This window comes from Aythya fuligula, chromosome 6 (assembly GCF_009819795.1).
Source record: "Aythya fuligula isolate bAytFul2 chromosome 6, bAytFul2.pri, whole genome shotgun sequence".
Lineage (NCBI taxonomy): Eukaryota > Metazoa > Chordata > Aves > Anseriformes > Anatidae > Aythya > Aythya fuligula.
The window spans coordinates 32890649-32915115 of NC_045564.1; the positions used below are offsets into that span (position 1 = coordinate 32890649).

At 52.3% G+C, this 24467-nt stretch overlaps 1 protein-coding gene across 1 annotated transcript in view; it reads right to left on the bottom strand.

Annotated features, from left to right (window-relative positions):
* Window positions 1–5641: 5641 nt before the first annotated feature.
* The window catches only part of IGFBP2 (insulin like growth factor binding protein 2), a 51524-nt gene continuing 32698 nt past the window's right edge, over window positions 5642–24467 (bottom strand). Inside the window, exons 2-4 of the mRNA XM_032190063.1 lie at window positions 10382–10605; window positions 9128–9268; window positions 5642–7726 (exon numbers count right to left, since the gene is read on the bottom strand). Coding sequence (XP_032045954.1) covers window positions 7559–7726; window positions 9128–9268; window positions 10382–10605 — 533 coding nt within the window. The 3' untranslated portion in view covers window positions 5642–7558. The remainder of the gene's footprint in view (window positions 7727–9127; window positions 9269–10381; window positions 10606–24467) is intronic.

Below are 24467 nucleotides of genomic sequence, written 5' to 3' on the forward strand. Positions count from 1 at the left end.
GAAGAGGAGGAGGAGGAGGAAGAAGAGGAGGAGCGGGACTGCTGCGCACCTGGAGATGTACCGGGGAGGGACACACAAGCTCCTGCAACGGCACGAATATCCCCCGCAATATTCGTGGACTTCAAAAAGAAACACTCCAGAAGGGAGATGTCCCCTTCTCAGTGCAGTTCCTCTTGACCGGGAGGTCAGAAATCCGAGTTTTGGACGAGTGAGACTCCAAACGTCACCCAGCCGTGTGTGTGGAAGCATTTGTCGTGTGCGTGCACACAGACGTGACTTCTCCTTGCAAAAAAAAACGTGCCTGGAAACCTGCAATTTGAAGGCTTCACTGTAAGCAAGGGGAGAGCTGCTGGACCGAACAGGGAGCAGAGCTACGGAGGTGCCCCGAGGCCCCACCAACACCGAGGGCTGCGTCCAAGCTGGCTCTGCAGATGCTCCACCGCTCCCCAGCGTGAAGCAGGCATACGTGGGGACGGGGGACCGGGGACAAAAACCCTTCACCACCCTTTGCTGCCACAGCGAAGACCAACTATGGAGATTTTTTTTTTAATTATTTTTTTTTATTATTATTATTTTTGTTTTCACAGCCAAAAAAAAAAAAAAAAAATAGTTTGCTCCAGGGGGGAAAAAAAAAAGACTTTTATTTCGTCTTGGGTTTTTGTTAAGGCTGGTTTGTAGCCTTTCCCAGGGTTAGGAAAACACCAGTCTCCATCCTTTCACACTGAGGACACTGCTCATGTCTGCCACGTCTGACTCCCTCCACCACCTCCCCATCCTGCCGTGAGATCCTGCAGCAGGTCCTCACGCTTCACCCAGGAACCATGTCCTCGATCAGTGACAGAGGCCACCACGAAACGGAGACCCACTGCCTCAGGCATGCTTGGACAGCTGTCAGCTGCCTTCCTGACCTTTGTTGTGTTATTTTTGTTTTGTTTTTTGTTTTGTTTTGTTTTAATTTTCCACATTGGATTTTGGGACTCATTTCCCCACGACAAGGGTCTCCGCGACTGCTGCGCTGGGAAATCCTGCAGCAAAGGGAAGGAGGAGAAGGAGCTGTCGGGGGCTGGGCGTTGCAGCCCCGGCACTCAAAACACGCACCTGGAGCCATCCGAAGGATGCGGCCGGTCTTTGGGGGAGGATGCAGCCAATGCATCCCCCAAAGAGGGTCTGAGACTCTTGGGGCTGGACAGGGAGGAAGAAGGGGGCCCAAGCACCGGTGGGGCCAGGATGGGAGGGACTCAGCACCAGCTCTGGTGAAGGCTCCTCTCCATCACTGGTTGGGTGCCTTCGTAGCGTCCCAGGGGACGGCATCCCCCCCACCACCACAACCAGGCATCCTGCAAGGATGCTTTGCCCTCGTGGGGGCAGGACTGGATGGCCCCCAAGGGTTTTTTTTTTTTGCCAATAGACTTCCACGGAGACCCAACGGGGCACGTTTGGAGCTGGGGGTGGAATGCCTTCCTTTGCTGAAAGGAAGCGAGGAACGAGGAGGGGGTGAGGAGGGGCACCAAATGCAGATCTCTTGCCCTCCGTGAAAGAAAAAAAAAAAAAAAAACAAAAGCAGGAGTTGAGGCAACCCCCGTGGGGCTGGGGGGGAGCTGGGGCTGGGGAGGGGACCCCTTGGCTCTGTGGGGCTGATGGAGCAGGGTTGGATTGAGCAGGATGGGGGGTGAACAGGATGGTGAAGGGGGGGTGGAGGGACAGCAGGATGGAGAGGGAGCCCGTGCCAACCCCCAGGGCCACAGGCACCGTCACCGCTGTCTCCCATCTCCTCCACTTGCCTGTCCCCGTGCAAAACCTCCTGACTGTTATAGGCCAGTACCACCTTCCCCAGCGCCCCTCTCCCTCCTTTCCTCCTCCCTCTCGTTCTTGCTTTTTTTTTTGTTGTTTTTTTTTTTGTTCATTTTGTTTGTTTTGTTGTTTGATTTCCCAAAACTTGAAAGCCTTTGGCTGCAGAGAAAGGAGCCGTGCTGCCCGGGGACAGGCGGGATGGGAGCGGGCAGAGGGATGGCAGCTCCCCATGGGACGTTTATTTCGGATAACTCAGCTCCCAGGGGACACAGACCAGCCTGGTGGTGGCCTTAACGATGCAGCCACTACCTTGACACTGGGAGGGGGACATAGGAGGGACTCCCTGTCCTCCCCATACAAAGTGGGTCCCAGCTGTGGCCCCACGAGCTCCAAAACCCATCGGGCGGTGACCAAGCGCTGCCGTTCCCAGCGGGCAGGTGGAGGGACCCGCTTTGCCTTTGGGGTGGGAAAACCAGAAGGGGTGGACGCGGCACGGGGACCGAGGCGCACGGGGAGGTTGCCGGCCATTTCACGCACCAGCGGCCGCCGGGTGAGAGGAAAAGGCTGGAGCAGGGGTGAGGACAGCCCTTGGACCACATCTCCCAGGGGAGATGTTCAGCAGCTGGGTTACCCCTTGTCTGTACTGCAGTGGCCTTCGAAAACCACTAGTACAAGAGCATTTTGCACTATTTCTCTGCTCCCTCTCTCTCTTCCTCCTTCTCTTTTTCTCCCCTTTCCACGTGAAAACTTCTTTTTGTTGGTGTTGTTTTTTATTTTTTTCTTTTTTTCTTTTTTTTGTGTTGTTGTTTTTACTGATTTTTTTTTTTTCCCAAACGGAGCATTGTATATTTAACAACCGACAGCTCACCTCGCTTCCAGACCGCTGTCCTGGCCCTGGCGAGGAGCCCTGCGCACCGTGCCCTGTCCCCAGCCCCGCCAGCCGCCCGCCACTGCCACTGGGACAGACGTCACCGCGCACGTCGCCCACCGTCACCCACACTAGTTCACACACACCAGATTCCGAGTTTCCTGCCTGGTCTTTTTTTTTTTTTTTTTTTTTTTTTTTTTAAATCTTTAAGCAATACTCACTACACATTTTACGGTAGCTTTTTATAGCTTTACATACATACGGTAGCTCTGTTGTTTCGTTTCGTTTTGTTTTCGTTGATTTTTTTTTTTTTTCCAGTAAACAAGAAATACTCATAATCTTACTGGTGGGAAAAAAAAAAAAAAAAAAAAGCAGTTTGTGAAAAACTGACAATGGAAGAAGAGCTTAATGCTCTGTTTAGCATTTTGTACTTAAAAAAAAAAAAAATCTCACATTTTATTAAAAAGTGAAGATTGCTGTATACTATTTATTCAACTTATAATTTATGTTACTCTTTGATCTTTGTCTTTTCTCATGACAAAGCATTTATTTAATAAAGTTATGCATTCAGTTAGCTTGTGCCTGACCCTCGTGGAGCGTCTGTGTGCCGGCCCTGCCCTCAGCACACTGTGCCCGGGGAGGCTCAGCCAGCCCCGCAGGGTGCTGCGGGAGGACCAGGGCAGGGCTGGTGTGGTGGCAAGGTTTTAGGAGAGCTTTAGACTCCGGAGCAATCTGCTAAGGCGGCAGGAAAATTGCACGGTTGAGCTTACAGCAGGTTCTGCCAGGTTATTTGGGGAGAGAGATTGGTGCCAGTGATGCTGAGCTCCCAGCTGCTACCCCAAACAGATTCACAGTTTGGGTCACAATGTTTGAGCCTCAAAACACCACAGGCAAGGGGAAGTCCTGCCCCAACGCCCCAGGAGCATCCCCAATCCACCCCTGCAGGGCAGCCCAGCCAGGCCGTGGTCCTCAGAGACCTCAGGGTAGCTCTCAGTGCCCCTTCCCACTACCCCTGTCCTTCCCCATGCCAGATCCAGCCTCCCCTCCACCCACACCACCCTTCGTCTTCCCACACACCCACCTCCTGCCCTCCATCCACCCCAGCTGCCAGCATCACCCCGTGCACCCAGAGCAAGGCAGGACACAAAACCACCCCCTTCCTCCCCAAATGAGGACTGTAGGTCGCCAGGAGCGTGCCAAAACACGTCCCCCCATCCCCATCTACACCACGCGGGGCTGGCTCTGCCTCCCGCTCACCCCACAGCCCACTGACTGGGGGCCAAACCAGGCTGTGGGGTCACCCCACAAGGCTGGGCACCCCACAGCGCAGGAGCTGGCCGGCAGCAGGCGGCGCGCTGAGCCTGCCTGCGCTGCTCCTGCTGCCTGAGCTGCTCGTGCTGCTGGGCAGGGAGGCGCTGCTGCTGCAGCTGTCAGGCGTGCAAGGCACTGAAAGCAGGCTTTCCACCCCAAAAGCGAGGGTATTACCCCCCCAAGCTCACAGGACAGTGATTCATAGCCCTACCACCATGCTATGGCTACAGGCAGGTGTAGAGAGTAGCTGTAGCTGCACATACTGTCTCATTATGTTGTTTATATTAAATATTATTTGCATTATCCTAGTGTATAATGTATGCTGTACTAGAAGTGCAGTTTGCCAGTGCACACCAGACCCCACAGGGCTTTCCCTGATACCCAAGTGCTGCTGGCTGGGTCCCTGCACCCTGACCTCCCACCCCATCACCCAAAACACACAAAGCTGGGCAAGAAGAAAGCCCAAAGACCAGCCCCAAGCTGTGACACCCAGCAGAAACGTGCGTGCACACACGCACACCCTTGAGGACATGTCACAAGGCTGGGGCAATCTAACCAGAAGCTCTTTGCCCCCCTTGCCCTACAGTAGACCCTACTGTAACCCAGGCATGGCCAGGCTCTGGGCTCCTTTGCCACCCCCAGCCCTCTTTGGGCAGGGTGCTCTGCCTGCCCCCCACCCCATGCCTTTTCTGGGTGCCCCCCCTGAGCTGCAGAGCTAAATACAGGATTTGGGTGCCCAAATCCCTCTGGGGACAAAGCCTGGCCTTCCCTCGGCCATGCAGCCCAGGCCCAGCAGGGGCAAGGCCCAGCAGGCCCATCCACAGCACGTTCCTCACAAGGCCCTTGGTTAACCCCAGCCACACGGGGCCTTGGCCTCAAAGCCGCGATTTTAACCGAATATAGCATAGTTTGTTGTTATTCTTTGTTTTGTGGTGGTGTGTCCCAAGCGCTGTGCTTCAGCCAGTGGACTTTTCTCCAAGCAGCACTCTGCCCAGCCCAGAAACTCCTCACACAGAGGGCAGAGGAGACCAAAACCATCAAGACCTGGCTGAGCCATGGAGAACAGGTCCATCTGCTGGCTAACCAACAGCATGGTCAGGCACAAGCACCAACTAAAACACTGCGGCTGGGAAAGCTGGGAGGAGCAGAGCTCCCTCACCCTTAGTCTTTGGCCAAATATCTGCCACGACCCCAAAAAGCAGCGCCCACACCGGGCAGAGGGACCCTTCCTCGGAGCTCTGCGAGCACGAGGCTGGTCAGGGTGCTCACGCTATCCCCTCCCCACCAAACCAAGTGTGACAAAACCACCCACCCTTTTCCACCAAACCTGGCTGCCATCAGGCAGGGAAACGGTCTCCGCACACATGTGCTGGCCAGATGCTGACTTGAGAGGACTCGAAGGCACGGTTGCATTTTGCAGAACCACAAAAAAACACCGCATGCAGCATGGCCCAGAGGGGGGATGGGGGTGACACCAGCTCCTCTCCGCTCGTACAACTGGGACCAGTGAGGATGAAAGCCAAACTCCCAGTGTCACTTGTTGGGCCCGGCATTTTACAACACCCCCAGGGCAAAAGCTAAACAGGCCCAAATTTGTGTGTGATGCAGCAGGCAAGAAAACATGCTCTATTAATAGAGGGGAGTGGGGAAGGGGGGGGGGGAAGATGACAGTTTTCTGGCATCCCATTTAATTTATTCCAACTTTATGCAGCTCAGCTTTTCCAAAAGAGAAAAGAAAAACAAAAGAAAACTTCCTGACTCCTAAACAAAACAAAAAGTACAAACTGCAGCTGAGAGCCAGCATGCACAAGGTTTACATGAAAAAGCAGAACACCCTTGGCTGTTAACAGAAAACAGGTAGCATCATTTTTACAGTTACTTGGCTTTGCATGCAGGTGCGTTCCTCCCCTCATACGTTCTTGCTCCCTCTCACACATCTCCATCGCCTTCCCACCACAGCCCCGAGGTCTTTTCCTTTTCTCCTCCACTGATACTTCCAAACTCCCGCAAGGACACAAGGGGTTTAATAGACACAGACCATCCATGCTCTTTCCACTTCAGATGTGAAACATAGGGACAGGAAGGAAGAAAAAAATAGCAACAAATCCCAGTGCTCCCTTTCCTGCAAAGTCTGGGGCTTTTTGCTTTTTGCTTTTCCTTACCCAGCTTCAAGCCCCCAGATGAGGGATATCAGCAGGAGGACTCCACTGTGGTGTTTCTCCAGAAGCTCCAAGGACAGCACAGTGACAGCACCAGCCCCTCAACCCCTCTGTTAGCGATGCCCACCCCCAGCCCTGCCCAAAGTCCTGCAAAAAGCTCTAAGACAATTTGCTTGCTTTTAATGTAAGGAGAAGGATGTTTGCAATTGCTTTGCAGAGGGTAGCCATATTAAAAAGGGGAGAAAAAATAAAATAAAATCTCCTTGCTTAGGCGACGGGGAAGTTATTTATTCTCAGCGTCGGTGTGTTCTGTACAGAAAGAAATCAACAGGTGAAGTAATGGCAGAGACACATCGGTCCTCAGAGCGGCATGTCCAGTGCAAAACCTCTCAGAGTGCCTGCAATTGCTTGGCTTTAACCTATACAAACGTGCACGTGGGCAGACGGGTGCGTGTGTGTCCGGGCCTTTACAAAGCATGATATATACTGTACTTACAAAAAAAAAAAAAAAAAAAAAGTGTGTGCTGAATAGCAAATGCTCACTCCTGTCCCAAGCGAAAATGGAGGGACAAGAGCAGCTGCTGGGAGTGCAGGTTTTAGATGAGTTTTTCCTATCTAGAAAGAAAGAAAGAGAGAAAGAGAGACACTCCCTGGCTGGTTATCCTAAATCTACACAGGCATCCTTCCACCCAGCCCCGGCAAGTTCACTTTAGCTCCCTCAGCTTAAGCCGATCCTAAGAAATCCTGGGCAGCAGCCCTCCAAACCCCTCGGAAAACCAAGCGTTCAGCTCCGCAGTCACCCAGAGGCCCCATCCTCCTGGACCAGCAGGGCTGGCTGCAGCCAGGGGTGGTTTTTTGGGGGGGGGCTGTCTTGTTTCTATCCCCTGGCGATGCCCCCTTGGGGGACGCATCCCCATTGCGCTGGCATGTTCCAGCTGGGAAGGGGGGCTCTCCTCCTTCCCTCCCTCCCACACCGCATCCCGCGCCAGGACCAACAGGACACGAGAAGCAGTATTTACAGTCTTTGGTCTCGGGGGAGGGAGGGATGGAGGGGGGGAAGTGGGATATTTTTGTTGGTTTTTATTTTATTTTTTATTTTTCCCCCCTCCCCTCTCCATGGCAAAGGGTTTTTGCCTGCGGAAGGTGCCGCAAAGCAGCAGGGAGGGCAGGGCCACGGGGCGAGGAGCAAAAAAAGACCGGTTCTCTGGCTGACGTTGGGCAAAAGACTATAGGAAAGCAGTCCCTTCTCCTTGCAACCCCCCCCCCCCACCGCCCTTCCCCTCCCCTCATCCCTTCCCTCCCCAGGAGCCGGGCAGCAGGAGGGCAGAACGTGGGACCCAACCCTGGTCTCTTCCAGAGCCTAAAGAGACACGCTGAAACCCATGTACAAATCCAGCACCAGGGCCACGGCGAGCAGGATCACGTCCGTCTACTGGCTCCGCAGGGCGTGTGCTCCCCGGTCCTCCTGCTCGTGGGCTGTGTAGAAGAGGTGGCACTCGGGGTCCCCACGGATGGTGGGCGCACCCTGGATCACCTTCCCGTGGATGGGGTCCACGCACCAGCACTCGCCACGCTGCCCGTTCACCGACATCTTGCACTGCAGGGAGAGGGATGGGGCAGAGGTCAGCGGAGGAGATACGTGGAGAAGACCACCCCCGTCACACCCCTGTGTGGTTTCTCTGGAGATTCAGCGCAGATGGTTTGGATTTAAAAGCAAGATTTAGGGGTGATGTGCGAAAAGAGGGATTAAATATGCTGACAGAGGGCCTCCATAAGCTTCATTTTGCCTGCAATTGGGCTAAACGTAACAGCTAGGCCCCATGGAAGCACTCAACCGTGTTTGGGAACAGGGTCCCACCCTGTCCCCATACAGAGACAGGGACCACAGTGTGCCTGGACCTCAACTCTGTCCCCCAAAGCCTGCTCTAAGCAGAGCAGGCTTTGGTTTAGAGCAAAATTTCTTGCCCTAACTCCTATCACCCACCCCTTACAGGACTGCGGGCACCTTGTACCCAGTGCTCATCCCTCCAACCCCAAGGGACACGTCCCTGAACAAGGCACAGCAGGAACCAGCCCCCACAGCAGAGGTGAATCCAGCAGGCCAGGCTCTGCATGCGCTCTGCAAAGCTGAATTCCAGCCATTTTCTGCAGCTGGACTGAGGTCAAAACACGGCCTTGTTCACAGGGATAAAAAGCAGGAAAAGAGGTAGAAAAAGCAGCCCCAGCATGAGTGCGCACCCAGGCACCCTCCATCTCATTCTAGCCCACAGGAGGTGGGAGCAGCCAGGAATGCTTTTGTTGGCATCCAATTTCCAGCAAAGAAAGAGGAGCCAACACTCAGCTCTAGAAACTAGATGGAGAAAAAACTAGGAACAGCCTCATGCTTGCCCTGTTTGCCCTCAACCAGACCAGGAGGAGAAACAGCATTTTTGTCCCTTCTTTTTTCTGCAGCTATGGTCAATGTGTAACATCTGCATGCTGCAGAAAGAGAAGGGACAGAGAAAGATTATTTCAAAGCATCCTGCTCTTTTTTAATACTAAAAAAAAAAAAAGTGTTCCTGATCAAGGGTTGAAAGTAGTCCTTAAAAGAAAGGCTTAGCTGTGAAAGCAGCAGGCCACCTGATCCCTCCAAGGGATCAGCTCCACATAGCCAGAAGGGGTGCTTGCATACAGGTATCTTTGATGCAGGTCAGCCCTGGACCAGCTGGTGTTTTGCTGCCAAAGAGAGCTTTCTCCTGTCTGCAGACTCTCCTGCAGCACATGATGCTCTCCTAGAGTCTGTGACTGTTCCTCACACTGCAGACATCAAACACCTGGCTCCGAATCAGGCCCCCAGAGGCTTTGTGGCACCACAGCATCTTACAGAGCTGCCCCAGCCCATCTTCCAGGGCCCCTGGGACCTGCTCCCTGCCCCAGGAGCAGAGGAGGATTTCTATGCTGTGCTGAGCAGAGGGATGCCATTAGGAGCACAGCTTGGGCTCCAGCTCATCCCACTTGCCTGCTTGAGATTGTACAAGCCATGCTTGTCGCAGTTGGGGATGTGGAGGGAATAGAGGTGCTCCAGGGGACCTCGCTCATCCGGCAGCCGCATGGTGGAGATGCGTTCCAGGACCTGATCCAGCTCCTGCTGACAAGGGGTCTGAAAAGAGCCGAGAAAACAGAAAGACAAACAACCCATGTAATCCCAAATCCGTGTAACGAGACCGTTCACAGCATCATATCCCCAAATTGTCACGTGGCCAAGAGCCAACCCAACACCTGATTGCAGGCCTTGAAGGCACAATGGAAAAGCCTCGGAGATGCTTCCACTGCAGCCCTGAGCCTGGGCTCCCAGCTGAGGCAGCTCTGCCTGCTTCTGCTTTATGTTGGGTCTGCCCCTGTCCCCCCCAGCAGCAGTAACAGCATGGAGACTCTCTCAAATGATGATATCCCCATCACCACACCATGGAGCCACGTCTGTACCACAGAAATCAGCCAGTTAAGCTAAATTTGACCCAAGGGCTGCAGGAAGGAGTAAGCTCTATCTGGGGTAGCACAGGAAGTGCACACTGGGGAGACTGGGCCATGAACATGCCTTTTCCTTGGAGATAAAGGCTCTCAAAAGCTCCTGTCTGCCCCTGTACTCCCCACACATAAATGCCTTGTGTTTATAGAGAAGTATTACAGACCTTTTGGGGTGGCTTTCCAGCCCTATGCCACCTAGTTGCCTTGACCAAGCTGCCCACTAGAGGGAAACCATGGCCAAGAACCAGAGGGCAGCAGGACAGGGACAGCACACCGGGCACTGTCCTGCTGCATGACAGCCCCACAACACTCTTCAGGGCCCCCCTCAACCCACGCTGGGGCTGTCCTGCTGCAGGCAAAACCCCCCGCCATAAATCCCTGGGGGCTGCTTAGGGAAAAAGGGCGTGCAAAAGCCAGGCTGCAGGCAAAGGGCATGCTCACGCCCCTGCAGGGGCTGGTGCTGAGCCAGCAGGACCCCCCTTCTCCAGCCCTGCTGTCAGAGGGTGAAGCTGCAATGAAAATAACGCCTCCTCGCCAGCACATCAAAGTTCATCAGATGGCGTGTTCAACCCCAGCTTCAGGCCAAAACAAACGTTTGCTTTTCTTTTTTTTTTTTTTTCCCTCTCTTTTTCTCTCCCTTTCTTTAAAAGGCAGCTGCAAATGTCACTTCTGCATTCAGCATCTCCCCCTGAGAGCCCGTGAGGTCCCCGTGCCCCCACCACCCCCCTCACACGCTCCCTCCTCTCACCCTGCCCGTCGGCATCCGCGACTTCTTCGAGTCCTCGTGGTTGTGATGGGGCTTGCCCACTTTGCCCATCTGCCGCTGCTGCTCATTCACCTTCTCCCTCATAACCGCCAGCTCCTTCATGCCCGTTTTCATGGGTTTCCTGCCCCCAGCTCCGCTCAGGATCCCTGGGGTGCCATCCACGTGATTCTCAGCAAGGATGCTCTCGGACCGGTCATCGCCATTGTCTGCAAGAGAGAGGGCAGAGAAGGAAAGGGTCAAGCTCAGCCAGGCAGTCTCTCACATGTTCGTCCCATCCTGGATCGCTTTCAAGCATGGACAGCTACCAAGCCATAAAATCTTTGCATGCAAAAATTTTAAATTGCATTAGCCCTTTCATCTGGAAGGTGAGAATAGATCCTTTCATTCTGGAGTTATTACCACACGAAAAGACAGTTTAGAGATCAGGGGAAATCGCTGCTGCTGGAGAAGTTCTTTCTGGTTTTTCTTTGACCTTCTAAATTACTTCCCGAAGAATGTAATTTTCCCATCAGAAGTCCAGTTGAGTTAGTGATGCCAAGTGTGCTTCAGCTCCAAAACTTAAAAACCACAGTGATTAGTAACAATACCTTGAGTCCATCTATCATCCCCCAGAGTATCTCCAGGAATACTTGCTCAATATTAATGTGCTAAAATAAATTCTCAGGACTGCTTTCAAAAATACCTTTCCTTTTTTTTTTTTTTTTTTTTTATGGCCACCCTAATTTCCCTCAAAGATCCTGCCATTTCAGTGATTGTCCTTGCCGTATCCTCTTTCACATTGTCATATGGTGCATTACTCACCCAGCTGCGAGCACGCAGCCTACCTACTTCTGCGTTTGGCCACTTCCCACTGTGGAACAACCCCACACGTCCTGGGCCTGACTCTGCCACTGCTGCAAGCCACAAGACCCCTACCTAATTCAGCCATTTCAAATCTCTTAGCAGAAAAGCTGGATAAACGCCAGGCTTTTCCCACCTTCTCCGTTCCCTGCTTTGTGCATTTTCCCAGTTTGCTGGGCGCTGTTTCTGTAGGCCATCCTTGCCAAAGCAGGACACAACAATGGCAGTGCTGCAGTCCCTTTGGACTTCGCAGTGGAGGCAGATCTCAAATCCTCCCATTTGCTCCAGAAGGTGACAGCTCGGTCTCCTCCTTGGTGCCTGGCAGCACTCGTGGTCTGACCTGGCTGAGATACGGAGAAACCTGAGCAACCACATCTAACACTGAAGCTGGATTTAACACTTGAGCTAGCCCTGCTCTGAGCAGGGGCTGGGACCAAGACTTCCAGAGGTCCTTTCCAGCCCAAATTACGATTCAACATATGCATGTACAACACCCTTCTCATTACAACCCAAGCTAATGTGTCTACACATAGCTCTTCAGCAGCTCAATTGGTACGATGGCAGTGACAGACCAGGCCCTTCTGGTCCTACAGTGGTGACAAGCATGAAGTTTCATAGCATACCAAGGAGAACTGTAGCACCCAGCCTCCAAGCATCAGCAACACAGTCCAGACTGTCTCTGACACCTCAGACACTTGTACAAAGTCACATTAAACTGTGAATGACAGGGCACACAATACTGTAGTTCACGTAACAAGGCTTAATTTATGGTCCTGCCCTGCTTTTTGGAAGACCAAGCAGGCAGAGCACTTAAAAAGTTTAACATTTCCTTCCTTTTAGAAGCTGCATCATGTTTTGACAGGACATAACTGTACCATCTCGACACAGAGTTGAAAATCATAATAGGAAGTGTTTTATTTCTGCCACAGCTTCCCAAGCTCTTTTCTGCAGGTGTTATGACCCCAGGGTCCCACAGGGGAAATTGCAAGGAGAGTTTTGTCTGCAATTACTCAGTAAACGTGCAGCTGCCTACAGACTGATGGCAGAAGAACAGCCCAGGAAGGCTGGATGACAGACCAACCCCAACGTCCCATCCACAACAGACCACCAGAAGCTGCTTGGGGACAAGTGTCAGAAGGACTATTCCCAATCTGTGCTGGAGAGCAGCAGCAACAGCCCTTCTGTGCTGGAGCCTGCATCTGATCCACAGGATTTAAAAGCCACCAGTGGACCCATCCTCCACGGATTTGTCCAATATCCTTTTGAACTTCCTCCCAGTTTTGGCCCCAGATCTCCCAGTACTGGGATCGTCTCACTTCCCAGAAATACTAAATGTGTTTGGTTTGCAGGTTTTTAGCTGCTTAGGTAGTGACTGAAAAGCAAACATGGGGCAAAACCAATCTGGCAAAGTCCACGACTTTCCTCAATACCGGTTCCAGACAAGAATTTGGATGAGGCTTGATAGCCAGATGGGCGAGCTCAAAGTCTGGGCTGCTGCCTGGCGATTGCTGCCTTGGCTATCATCCGAGGAGCTGGGCAAGGAACATTTTGAGCAAGAATCTTCTGTTTATCCACCAGTCTCCCCATTAATTAGAAACACATAGCGAGAAGAGAAGGCCATGAGGCCGCCCTTCAGACAGGATCAAATGAAAAAGCACCGTGCAGAAGATGGGCAAGGCCTGCCAGGCGCTGACTCGCAACCAGCTGCTTAGGAGGTTTTCAGCCTCTCAATGTCTTTTGTCCTCTCCTGGGTGACCCCACAAAGTGACCAACACCACGAGGAGAGCAGCAGCAAGGCAGTGTTTTGGACACATTGCAGTCCCCTGCTCCATTCAGAAAACTGCTGGTGCACAGTGACCGAGGAGCAGCGTGCTGAACGCAGTGCCTTCCCTGATCAGCTCTCGCTCCTTCCTCCCTCCAACTAAAATATATAGACATCTGCCCAAATAAGCACTGCTCTAGTAAATCAAGGCAAGCTGGTAAGCCTCTTGTCGGCTGATTCATTCACAAAACCTGCTTCTGATAATATTTTCGCTCATTTTTCTCACTTTCCAATGCTAACAAATGTCAGCCCAAAGAAAACCCCTGATGGGAGCAGAGCGTGCAAGCCCATGTGCACGAACACACCCAGGGACGGGAGAGGTTGGTCTTGGCTCCTCGGGCACCCTCACAGGAACAAACCTGGAGCCGAGGCCAGAAAGGTCCAGCTGCTATCAACTGCAAGTTTTCCTCCACGCCGCTGAGACGGCTTGATCCACCTTGGGCAGACTCCAGAGCCCCAGCACAGCTTTTCCCCTCTCTCAAAGCCTGCGCTGCTCCTTAAGAGGAGTCCTCCTGGGCTGAGGCTTTCAGAGATGGCACTTTTTGATTTTGATTTAGCCTCCGTTTTGTCCTCCCCGTTAGTTCAACTTCACACAAGCCAACAACCAGGACATCCCCCCTTCCCAGCAGCTGGGGAAGGGGACAGGACAGGAGGCTGGGCCCACCATTACTTCATGAAACAAGACCTAGCTTGGGTAGACATTTGGTAGGCCTCATTTCAAAGCACTAAGAGGGGCCTGGCAGCCATGGCAAGAGCAGAGACACTGAGCCTCGAGGTTGGGAGAACAAAGAGCCAAACAATGCTTTTTACAGCCAAATAGCCGAGAGGAGCGAGTTGTACATGTCTGCTTATGACTATCTATGAACCAATTCAGCCACCCACCAACCCCACCGGCATGGGATGGGCAGGCATGAGATCGCCTAAGATACACAGGCCTAATCCATTTGTCATCCTGGCAGCCGCCCTTTCGCTGACCAATTTCAATTTGCGCTAAATATATCCGTGAACAGAGCGGTGCCGAACTCCAAAACAATTATGTTTTATAGCTCTTCCATTTTCCTGTGGCATGTGGAAAACATCTCCTGTGCTATTTTGGATCAAAAGGTAGAGCACGCCACGCAGGGCGGGAGCGGCGAGGCAGGAATCAAAGCAGATAGCCCAAGTTCTCCTGAACGCCGATGCGGAGCCCATGAAACACCTCTCTCCATGCCAAGGAAATGATTTCCTTATGGCCTTTTTCAAGGAAAATTCCCATTGGCTTCAATGGGGTGAGGACTTGGCTGAGGAAGTTTATCCCAAAGGCCATCAGCTAATGTCTGTAGCAAGCCACGCAGTCTCGCCAACATTTTCAGAAGCGGCTACTAATTTCCAGCACTAAAGTTTTCAGGAATCTGGTTCAAGACCTTCAGGTACCCCCACCGAGACGGTGGAGAAACAGAGGGGCTTAAAAAGGACCTGATGGCTCCTGAGAAGAAAGGAGAAAGAAGCCCCATGCACAGAGAGGCAGCTGCTTGCTTGCTCAGAAATTTCACATGCATTTGCTTATCCATCCAGGGTGTTTACACAGCATCCAAGTGCCGATTGTGGTCTCAAATCCACAAAAAGTTTTGACCAAGTGGCCTTCAACACCCTGCTCACAGCCCCCTCAGCTTCATGGCCTGGATGCTCCCCGGGCTCGCATCTCCCTGCCGCAGCCATCCCTCCTCATCTGAAGACAAAGAGGTTTACGGTCCATTAATGACCCCAGAGAGGGAAGTGTTCTTCCTGGGACACAGACAGACAGACTTTAAGGAGCTCTGCTTCCCATCCCAGCTGCCAGGAGCCCAGCCCTTGTCCTGCACAGCCTGAGAGCAGACAGAGCCTGTAAGCCTGACCCTTACCACGCACCACAGCCAGGGAATGAGTCGCAGGAAGGTGGGGAAGGAGCAGACAAACCCTGACTGCAGCCTCGGTGACCTCTGCTTCATCCCTCTGCAAAGCATTTCTAGGAGAGCTCTGGGCAAAGGTTCCTGTGCAATAGCTCTGGTGTGGGTGTTGTTGACCTGGAGCTCGGATACCTCAGGAAACGTTTGCCAGCAGGGATTATATCGGCGTTGCAATTTCCTTGCGGCAGGGGCTGCCAAGAACAAAGTCCCCCCCAGGCCTCTGGCCCACCCTAACCCAAAAAGGACCCAGGTCTGTCACTATTGCTGCCAGAATAAGAAGCGCCGCAGTGGCACAGCGTCCAGCAGGGCTCAGCTGACAGCAGAGGGGGGGACTTTGGGGGCACCGGTGCATGGCCCAGGCCCACACGTAACTGAGCCAGGTTGGACATGACTCTCCAGAGGCAGAATAAACCAAGGCAGTCACTCAAGTTTCACTCTTTGCGCTCAAAAAAAAAAAAAAATCAAAAAAAAAAAAAGGACTGGAAAATGCCACAGAGGGAGTGCAAGTAATGGGCACTGTAGGAGAAGGGAGGCAGAAGGGATGGAGGGCAGAAAAGAAGCCCTCCCACCAGACACATCCAAACCAGGTTTAACAGCCATCAGACCAAGATGGGAGGAATCCCGTTTCGGGTTTGAGGAAATTCCCACTTTGTTCTACAATAGATGGCTTTACCTCCACTATAAGCTCTCCACAAAGCACCCAGAGCTCCCCTGGGGCTCTCCAAACTGCCTTTATTTTTTTTTTTTTTTTTGCCATCCGATCTTTTCAGTCCATCTCTCGCTGAAGGGAACGCTATGTCCTGTCCAGGGCTTGCTTCACAAGCTCCTGTCCCTGCCCCAAGCCGCTGGCACCGAGGGGTGATCCAAGGGGCACCCAGTGCCTTCCTTTGGCTCAGCTGTCTCGCAGGAAATGCTTTATGCTCCTGCAAAGTGCCAGGACATTGACTCAGGGCAGCGCAGCCTCCAGCAGTCACTTAACTCTTTTCTCTGCTAGTTCTTGGTGGCTACAAGGAGCATCCTTCCCTCCTCCATCCCTCTGGGTCCAAAGCTGGAAAAAAAAACCCACACCTAGTGCAGAGTGCCCTGCAGCACTGCATCATGCCCAGACTCCTCCAGCACACCAGAGCAAGCACTGAAGCGATGCTGAGACAGAACTGATCGCAGATGAAGAAGGAAGAGGGACTGAAATGTCCCTTCCCCTGGGCTTTATTTCAAATTGCCTTTTTTTTTTTTTTAAATCATGTTTGTAGACTGATTTCCCAAGGATACAGGACTTGTGCAATAACACAGCCTGCCCCTATGTGTTTCTGCATGTGCACGCGTTTGCATGACTGCCTATTAGTCCTCCTCCACCTCCCAATATATCTACAAACACGTCAGCAAATGCCAACTAAATCTCAAACAGGAACCCGAATTCTTAAAAATAGTAAGTTTCCACCATTTCATGGAAATGTGCAGCCAGGCTGGAGAGATGAAATAGCAAGGTTTGTTTTGTTAAGCTTTCTTTCCAACTGATTCAGCTGATGGGCTACGGAGCACATCACCAGCCCACTCTGTGTGGGCCCAGCAGAGCACAAACCACCGCTGGGGAAGGTCTGCTCCGGCCCTCCTCCTGCCAAAAGCCAGCCCACAAGTGTTGTTTGTGACATCCTGCTCCCTTCCATGCCAGTCCTTTGCTTTGTGCTAAGAACGATAAGGGAAAACGCTGCTTGGGTGACTCAAAAAATGCTTTTCCAGTCCTCTCATTCACCCCACGTCCACTCGCAATCCCATTTTTCTCTCCTCCACTTCTTCCCCCGAGCATTGAACGGCAGAGCTGCAATCATCATCCTCGAAGGTGCTTACAGCAGAGATGCCCGGGACTCCTAAATGCCAAGGCTGAAGAACCAGAGGGTCTCAGGTCACGGCCAATGACAGTGGCTTTGTCCCTACCTTTGCCACACAGTGAGACACCTCGGGCGAGCTGACTTGCCCATCTCCACCTCCATCCTGCGGTACAGGGGGAATTCACTCACTGTTTTCCCAGGATGCTGCTAAGACACCAGTCCCAAAAGTGGCAAATACCACGTTTTGATGTTTTCCAAGGCTCCTGTTCAGCAGCACATGCACAATTTCAACACGTGTGAAGGCAGCTGGCTAAGGGGAAGAAACGTTAACATGTTTGAAAGGTTTTGCTGAGTGAGGCTCTCCGAGCTCCCTGCCACCATAAAAGCATTCCCCCTTGTTAACGAGCCGTATCTCAGCCCTTTCAACACACTTCTCTGATTAGCCCTCTGCAAAGCTGCAATCTTCCCAGCAGAACCGAGTGAATTAACTCAAAAACACTTTAAGCTTCAATTAATTGCACTGCAGCTTCCCTGTTTGACCTTGACCTCGCCTGTAAAATCCCTAGGGTAGCTACTTCTTAGTCATTAGGGGCTTCTGCCTGAATGAACCGAGCTGTTAACATCACCAGGCCACCTCTCTGCCTTCCATCCTCGATCACTCACAGGTATCCCTGTGGTCTTCAGTGCCTCGGCCACCCTAAAAAGCCTGCACCAACTCCTGTTATAAGCTCAGCCCCTAAATCCTCAGTTTCTATGAATTTCCAAAATGAAATAAGACCACAAAACCACCTCATTGACTTCCTACAGGCTTCACTGCTGCGTTCAAATTTCTTTTGTTTTCCCAGTTTGTTAGGAAACACAGCATCAGCTGAGCCCAGTGAGGCTTTTGCTTCACATAGTCTGGACAATGTGAGCGCTCCTCTCTGCAGCCTACATGATGGTGCCCCCAAGTTAATTATTATCTAAAGTGACCTCGGTTTGGCAGCAGGATGCTGCACCTCTCTTTACTGCAGGAGAAGAGCTGCTGGCAGTCACAGAAGCTTCAAGTCCTAACGAGGACAATTCCCAGGTATGAAGCTCTGCAGCTTGGCCAGAAGGAAGAAGAGATGCTCTGGGGATTTGGGAGGGAATGATGGAGTAATGATCTGGTGGACACACAATCGTGTACAACCCAAACTCACTCTGAACTTCTCTGTCTCCCTCACGTTTTTGGAGAAAATGTAACATACAGGACTCTGACTTGTCCCATTTCGAGATGTTGCTGCCTGAACCTGGAAAGGCAATCAAGTAGGCACCAGTTAGTTGGAGACAGGCACCAAGGAAAGGCATGCTACCAGAGCAATTGCTCAGATCTACCCACCAGGGTCTTCCAACACATGGAGCACGCCTCTTGGATAGGGTGCTTTAACCAAATACAAGGCATCCTCTTCCAAACGGAGGTGGCCAAGGGAATATTTGGGGTCCTTCTCATCGAAGTTTGGGAGATGGTCACAAAAGCACTCCCTCTGCAGGCAAGCAGTGCCCTCCACCCATTCCAGCTCCTCAGGGATGGCTCAGTTCAACAGAAAGGTGTCTTCTGACCCTGTAAACCCACCTGTGCCCTTTGGTGCCCAACTACAACCCCCACCAAGACCAATGGCTAGTGCAGAAGCAGCCGTGGACAGCGTGCAACCAGAGGAACCTACAACGGCGTTCCCCTGTGCCTCTTGGAAAGGCTACACGCAGGGGTGCCAGAAATCTGACCTTCCGCTCTGCAGAAAGGTAGAAAAGCTTGAAAATCAGGAAGAAAAACAAGTGAGAAAAAAAATACAAACCTCAAAAGGTCAGAGCAGTGCCCCACCCTGCCTGCCAGAGCCATCTCTCGTCTATCTCCGGTGTGGCTCCACTCCCTTCTCAGCCACATTGGCTTCTCTAGTTATTATGACTATTGCATGCAAATGGAATGAACTTCAGCCATTTGTATTACTAGTTTTTAAATAACATCTCACTTTTCCACAGTCAGTTTTCCAGACAGCAGCCCGGTCCAGGGCTCCCCTCACCACCCACCCAAATCTCATTGCGCATTTCCTCAAAGTCTGCCTTTTCAAAACACGCTATTATTATGGTAATTCCTTTCTACCTTCTCCTCAGAAACCCTGCCAGACCCCAGCTGCAATTACCACCAGTGTCACCTCCAGGTCTGCCGGACTTACTGTCCCCGTGCAACCCCCTGGCTGAACACACCAGCTCTCAAAGCCAACCCTCGGTCGGATTTTTCCCCAGGAACCTGCATTCCCCAGAGGCAAAGCACAACTGCCTCCAAATAAAATTGGAGCACTGAACTGTAGGTGGAAAGGCAGCATCTGTCATATTTTAGTTGCAAGTCTCCTCTGCCCACCAGCAGCTCCCAGCTGTCTCAGGCACTCTCAGACGTGATCCTCCCCTCCTCGTGGGGGCCACCACGGGCTTGTCAGACCCCACATTTAAGCCCCAGGTTGAGGTGTTCACAGATCGTGTGGCTTTTCCCTCATTTGATGACCAAACACAACAACTTTGCAATTATTTCAGGTCATGTCAAAACACTTTGTTCATCTCCGATGGAGTTCCTGGAACAATATTTCACTCTGGCAGTCACTTCGCTTGATTTCCTTAACCCTTGTTTTATCCTTCTCCCAGGTAGGAACGGAGCTAAATTTCACCCTCACGGCGAAGACCACCACAAGGAGGATTGACCCTGGTCTTGATCATGCATTTACCATTCACAGAAACCAGGCAATGAAGTCCTCGCTGATGGGGAGCCACTGTTCAAACAAACAGGAGCTCTGCCAAAATCAAGAGCCGCCGATTTGTCCCACTGCTGAACGACACCCGGCGACACGCAGGAATGTGACGAAGGGCTCAGACTCACCGATATGCTACCAGAAGGCAGCAATTTACAGCAGATCAACTGATCTGGAATAGCAGCTGATGGCATACAACAGCCACGCTTGTTGCCGTTACGCTCCTTCATTGACTTCAAAGCCTACAGCGCGCGCAGATCAATGGCATTTGGCTTTCAGAAGGGGAAGTTTCCTCCCACACAGGTGGGAGGAATAAGCACAAGGCAGCCCTGCCACATCGCTCTGCTGTGTCACTGCTCTGGTCTCCTGCCGTTGTAAGTAAGGGAAGGGGGCTGGATCTCGCTGCGTTTCCAAACGATGCCGTATTTTGGGCCACCCATGAAGCTGCCCAAGCTCCAACCTCAGGAGTACGCAGACTCCCACCGAGCAAGAGGCAGGAAGAGAGAGAGTCATAAAATTGCGGTCAAGGAAGGAAGAAAAGAAAGAGGAAGATCAGTCGGCTGCGTTCACCAGGAGGAGGGAGGCATCCCGACGCCTAAAACGCAGACCACCACAAAACAGCGATGGAGACAAATGTGATAAAGCAGCTGGACCACCGAAAGGGAAGCTCTGACGTGCAGCAGTCAGCGTGCTGCTCACAGAGCCCCGGGCGTTATCCTGCGTGCATCCAGCCAGCGTGCTCAGCACCAAGCGCCCTGGCACGTTTGCTGTGCACCTGATCCTGGCAGCACCCCTCACACCGCAATCCTGCTCAGCTCCAGCCCAGCCTTCCCATCAGGTGATGCTGAAAAGATCTGGCTACTGCCTGCAGGACAAGTATTCGTGGAAGAATTCCACAAGAAAATGCCAGGCGATCCTCTGGCTTCAAGACAGACGGGCATTCTCCATTTACCCCAGAACACCAGACAGCTTTGGCTAGCTTCTGCCACCGTGATGTTTAATGCCCTGTCCAAACCAACCTCGCACATGGTCTAAGCACAGACCAGATGAGTCGCTTCCCCCCCACACAAACACCCCAAACCCCAGAGGGCTGCTCAGCAGTGGGTGCTGCTCACTGCTTTGCCTTGCAGGAATTACACAGCACCTGAACAAGCCCTACCTGCCCCTCATTCACCTCCTTACTGCTTAAAGCACCCTCTTACTTCCTGCTCCATCCCCATCCCCACCAAGGGCTTTCAGCAGCTCCAAAAACGAAATCACCGCGCTGCTCCCCATCAGAAAGCACGGGCGCACACATCCGCCTCCACCGCACTCAGTCCATAAAGCTCCGCTTCATCGGAGCCACTGTTGCCACATCTGGGAGCGCTTGAGAGCGCGTACATCTGGTTCGACTGAGCACTTGACTTTATTGCTGCTTTATCTCCGTTTTCGGAACAGGCCTTGAGGAGAGTGCTTGGGACACTTGTTTTCTGTTCTTACTCTTTCAAATTTTTCTCCCCATAGAAATCCCACCTGAAACAGGAACAAAAAGCCCCGTTGCAGACACTCGCGTGCTTTTCGTGACGCCTCCCCCCAGCACAATGAACCCCATCCCGAATTATCCTGCTGTACATACTTCAACACCACGGAGCCTTGATGCAATCTCCCCATAGCATTCCTCTGCCCTGGAAAAAAAAAAAACAAAACCTGGCGGGAGGTGTCACGGTACAAGCCAGGGAGAAAAAGAAAGAAAAGAAAAAGGTCTCGCTGCCCCTGCCATCTCCAAAACTTTGCCTCTGCCAAGTTACAACAAACAGGAAAAGCAGAAATCAAAACACAGCCCCCACATCCCTCTCCTTCCATGCAGCTCAGGCTGCACTGCTGCCAGCTACCGCTCACAAACAATTACGCTGTGAGCCTCCTCAGGCACATCCTTCCAGGTGGCCTGAACAGCAGAAAAGCCCAGCTCAGGAAGCCTGCATCCAACACACGGGGTGCTTGAAATCCTTTCCAGGAAGCACAGAGGTCCTTCGTGCCCCTTTGCCAGCTCCTGTGCTGGAAGACGCTGGCTTCTGCCGCTGAGGAGCAGCAGCCAGGCACGCAGGGGCTGGGAACAGAGATGAGTACTGGCTGCAAAGTTGGCAATTTTCCCACTAAGCCACCCCAGATGCTTCCCAGGAGAAGAGCACGGCGGGGCCCTCCTGCAGGAAGGAATCGGGGCACCACCGCTGGGCGCTGGCATCCTCCCAGGGACCTGTGCCCAGCATCTTTCCACATTTTTCTGGCCACCGTGTGTCTGGCACGGGCAGGTACCAACCACATCTCTGAACCCTGGTTTTGACACTGCCCCTGTCATATCCCCCAGCGCATCCCTCCAACCATCATCACCCACCCACACAGAGCCCTGCTCAGCCAGCACCGCTCTGATCCCTCCTTGCAAACTCCAGCTTTCAGCTCCCCTGATGGAAGCAGGCATCCGCGTCCTCCTGCCTGCTCCCCTTCCTACCAGAGTAAGATATTAAAAGCCCTGCCAGCCTTCCCCATGCCACGTTCCAGTTTGATTTCATGCTGCGGTCCTGAGTTCAATCCTCTTTCATCCCTGCTGCCTGGTATCTTTTCTTCCATGTCTAAGCACAAAAGCCACCCCTGAAGCAAGCAAAAAGCAAAAAAGCAAGCAAAAAAGGCACACCAGCAGCAGCTGAACGAGCTCCTCTGGTCCTTCCTGCCCCAGCCCAACAAAATTTCAGGCCCAGGAGAATAAAAAACTGAACAGGAGAGGTAAAGGGGGGTCACGGTGTAATTAAGCTCTGCACTTGCTGTCCCGGTTGGGTGTTGCTGTGTGCTTGAGAGTTACTTGGATGCGCTGGAGCGTAAAACAGACCCATCTTCTGGAGTTCTTCTGGGCTCCTTGGGAGGAAGCTACAAGCAAATTACAACTTCTAAACCTCTCCCATCCCCTTCCCCGCATCCAGCAAGGCTCACGCGGACAAAGCGAGGACACCTTTCTCATCAGAAAATCCCTCTTTTCCTTTCCAAGTGAATCCTGCTGAGCACTACCCACCACGGAAAGACCAAACCAAGCCATCCCCACAAGGATACCCAGTCTTCTAAAGAAGAACGATCTTTTCCATGCCCGATCTTTTCCGTGGGATGCTCGATGAAACAAAAGCAGTGACCTCCTTGTTCCTCCCACTATTCACCGCCTCACAGCACGCTCTCGGCCCACGAGAACAAGCCAAGAGAAAGACCCAAACACCCAGGGCCAGGTCTTCACGTTGCTGAAGGGGACTCTGAAGACCCTTTAATCGGGAGGTGACCTTCAGAAAGCAACGGGCACCTGCTGCATGTCACACAGGTCTCTCTCGCACCTCCAAAATCAGCCGTAGCCCTCCCCAAGGGGCTGGGAGCCAGGACACCTCTTCTTTAAAGAGCAAGAAAAATGCCCGGCCTTTTCACAAGTACAGAAGGCTTTGGCACAAGCCAAGGGCACAGGAACAAAGCCAAAGCACATGGAAAACAGCAGCAGCAGCAGTTCTTGCCGCTGCCTAATTTGAGAGCTGGGACACCGCCCCGGAGCGAGCTCACGAGGGATTTATCGCAAGCTCCCGATGATCTCTGCAGGACAGAGCCCAACATTTCAGGACACCCTTCCAGGGCCATCCCATCACCGCCCTGACAGCCCCAACCCATCAGCACCCATCCTTGTCACGGGCTGCTCTTTCTCAAAAGCCTGCAAAGCGCCTTGGCTGGGCCCCAACGAAAGCACCTTCTAGTGGGATTTTTCAGGTTTCAAGGATATCAGTGTCTGGCACAGGCTGAAGTAATTAAGACAACATCCAACAGACGATCTGGCATTAATTAACTAGCTATTTACCACTGCGAACATTACAAATCCCACTTTCCAGCTCTGCACCAAAACACTTTTTCCCCCCAACTGCTTTCTCCCCTGCCCCATCCCTGACTTCCCCCAACGTCCCAACGCACAGCCGTGGCCTCTCTGCCAATTCTCCTCTGCCAGGGCCATGCTTTGCCTCACCAAATAAACAGCGATGATCACAGCCAGGCCGAAGCTGGAAGCTGAGGGTTAAAGGGAAAAACGTGTTGCTCTTGGCAAACAGAGAAACCCGGTTTTCACTGAACAGACCTCAAGATGGCCAGCCTCAGCCATATGCGCTTGCAAGCATCATGCTTGCGTTTTGGACCCTTCCTCTTGAGTACAGGGCAAGAAAAATCCTCAGGATGACCTCATTTTTTTACCAGCTTCACTGAGTCGGTCCCTCTGCAGGTACAGGTCTGTTCAACATCAAGTTCCTCCTACCCAGAGACACCCCAAAGCTGTGACAGCCGAGGGGGAGCTCCCTCCCTCATCGCTGTATCTCCCTCCTGCTTCGGAAACGTGCCTGGAGGAGCAGCAAGCAGGCAGCCCGAGGGAAGGTTTTGCAGCGGTCATGCAAATTCTGCTGTTGTAATGGAGCACCACTGATAAAAGCAGGATAAATTGGTCAGAGGATAGAAAGGCAACCAGGGAAGATTTTAGTTCACCTATAATTAAGTATATAAAGACTAGAAAGGAATCAATGACTCTTGCAAATACACAACTGTTACGGAGATGAAAACTATTTACTGGATGAGACATACCTGGACAATACAGCTAATTAGTCACTGGCACTGTTTTCAGGAGGGCTGTGATGCCTCTCCTGTTGTCATTGACTTCCAAGTTCTCAAGATTTTCAAGGACATCTTTCTTCAAGCCTTAAGGCTGTGGAAAATGAACCCGAGAGCACCCGAGCTGGATGCATCCACAATAAAGACCTGATGTTGTATGGGCTGAACTGAGTAACTCCATGGAAGAGAAGGACGGTGCTCAGATCAGACCTGCTACCGTGGAGCAGAGCATGGGATGGAGGTCTCCAGATG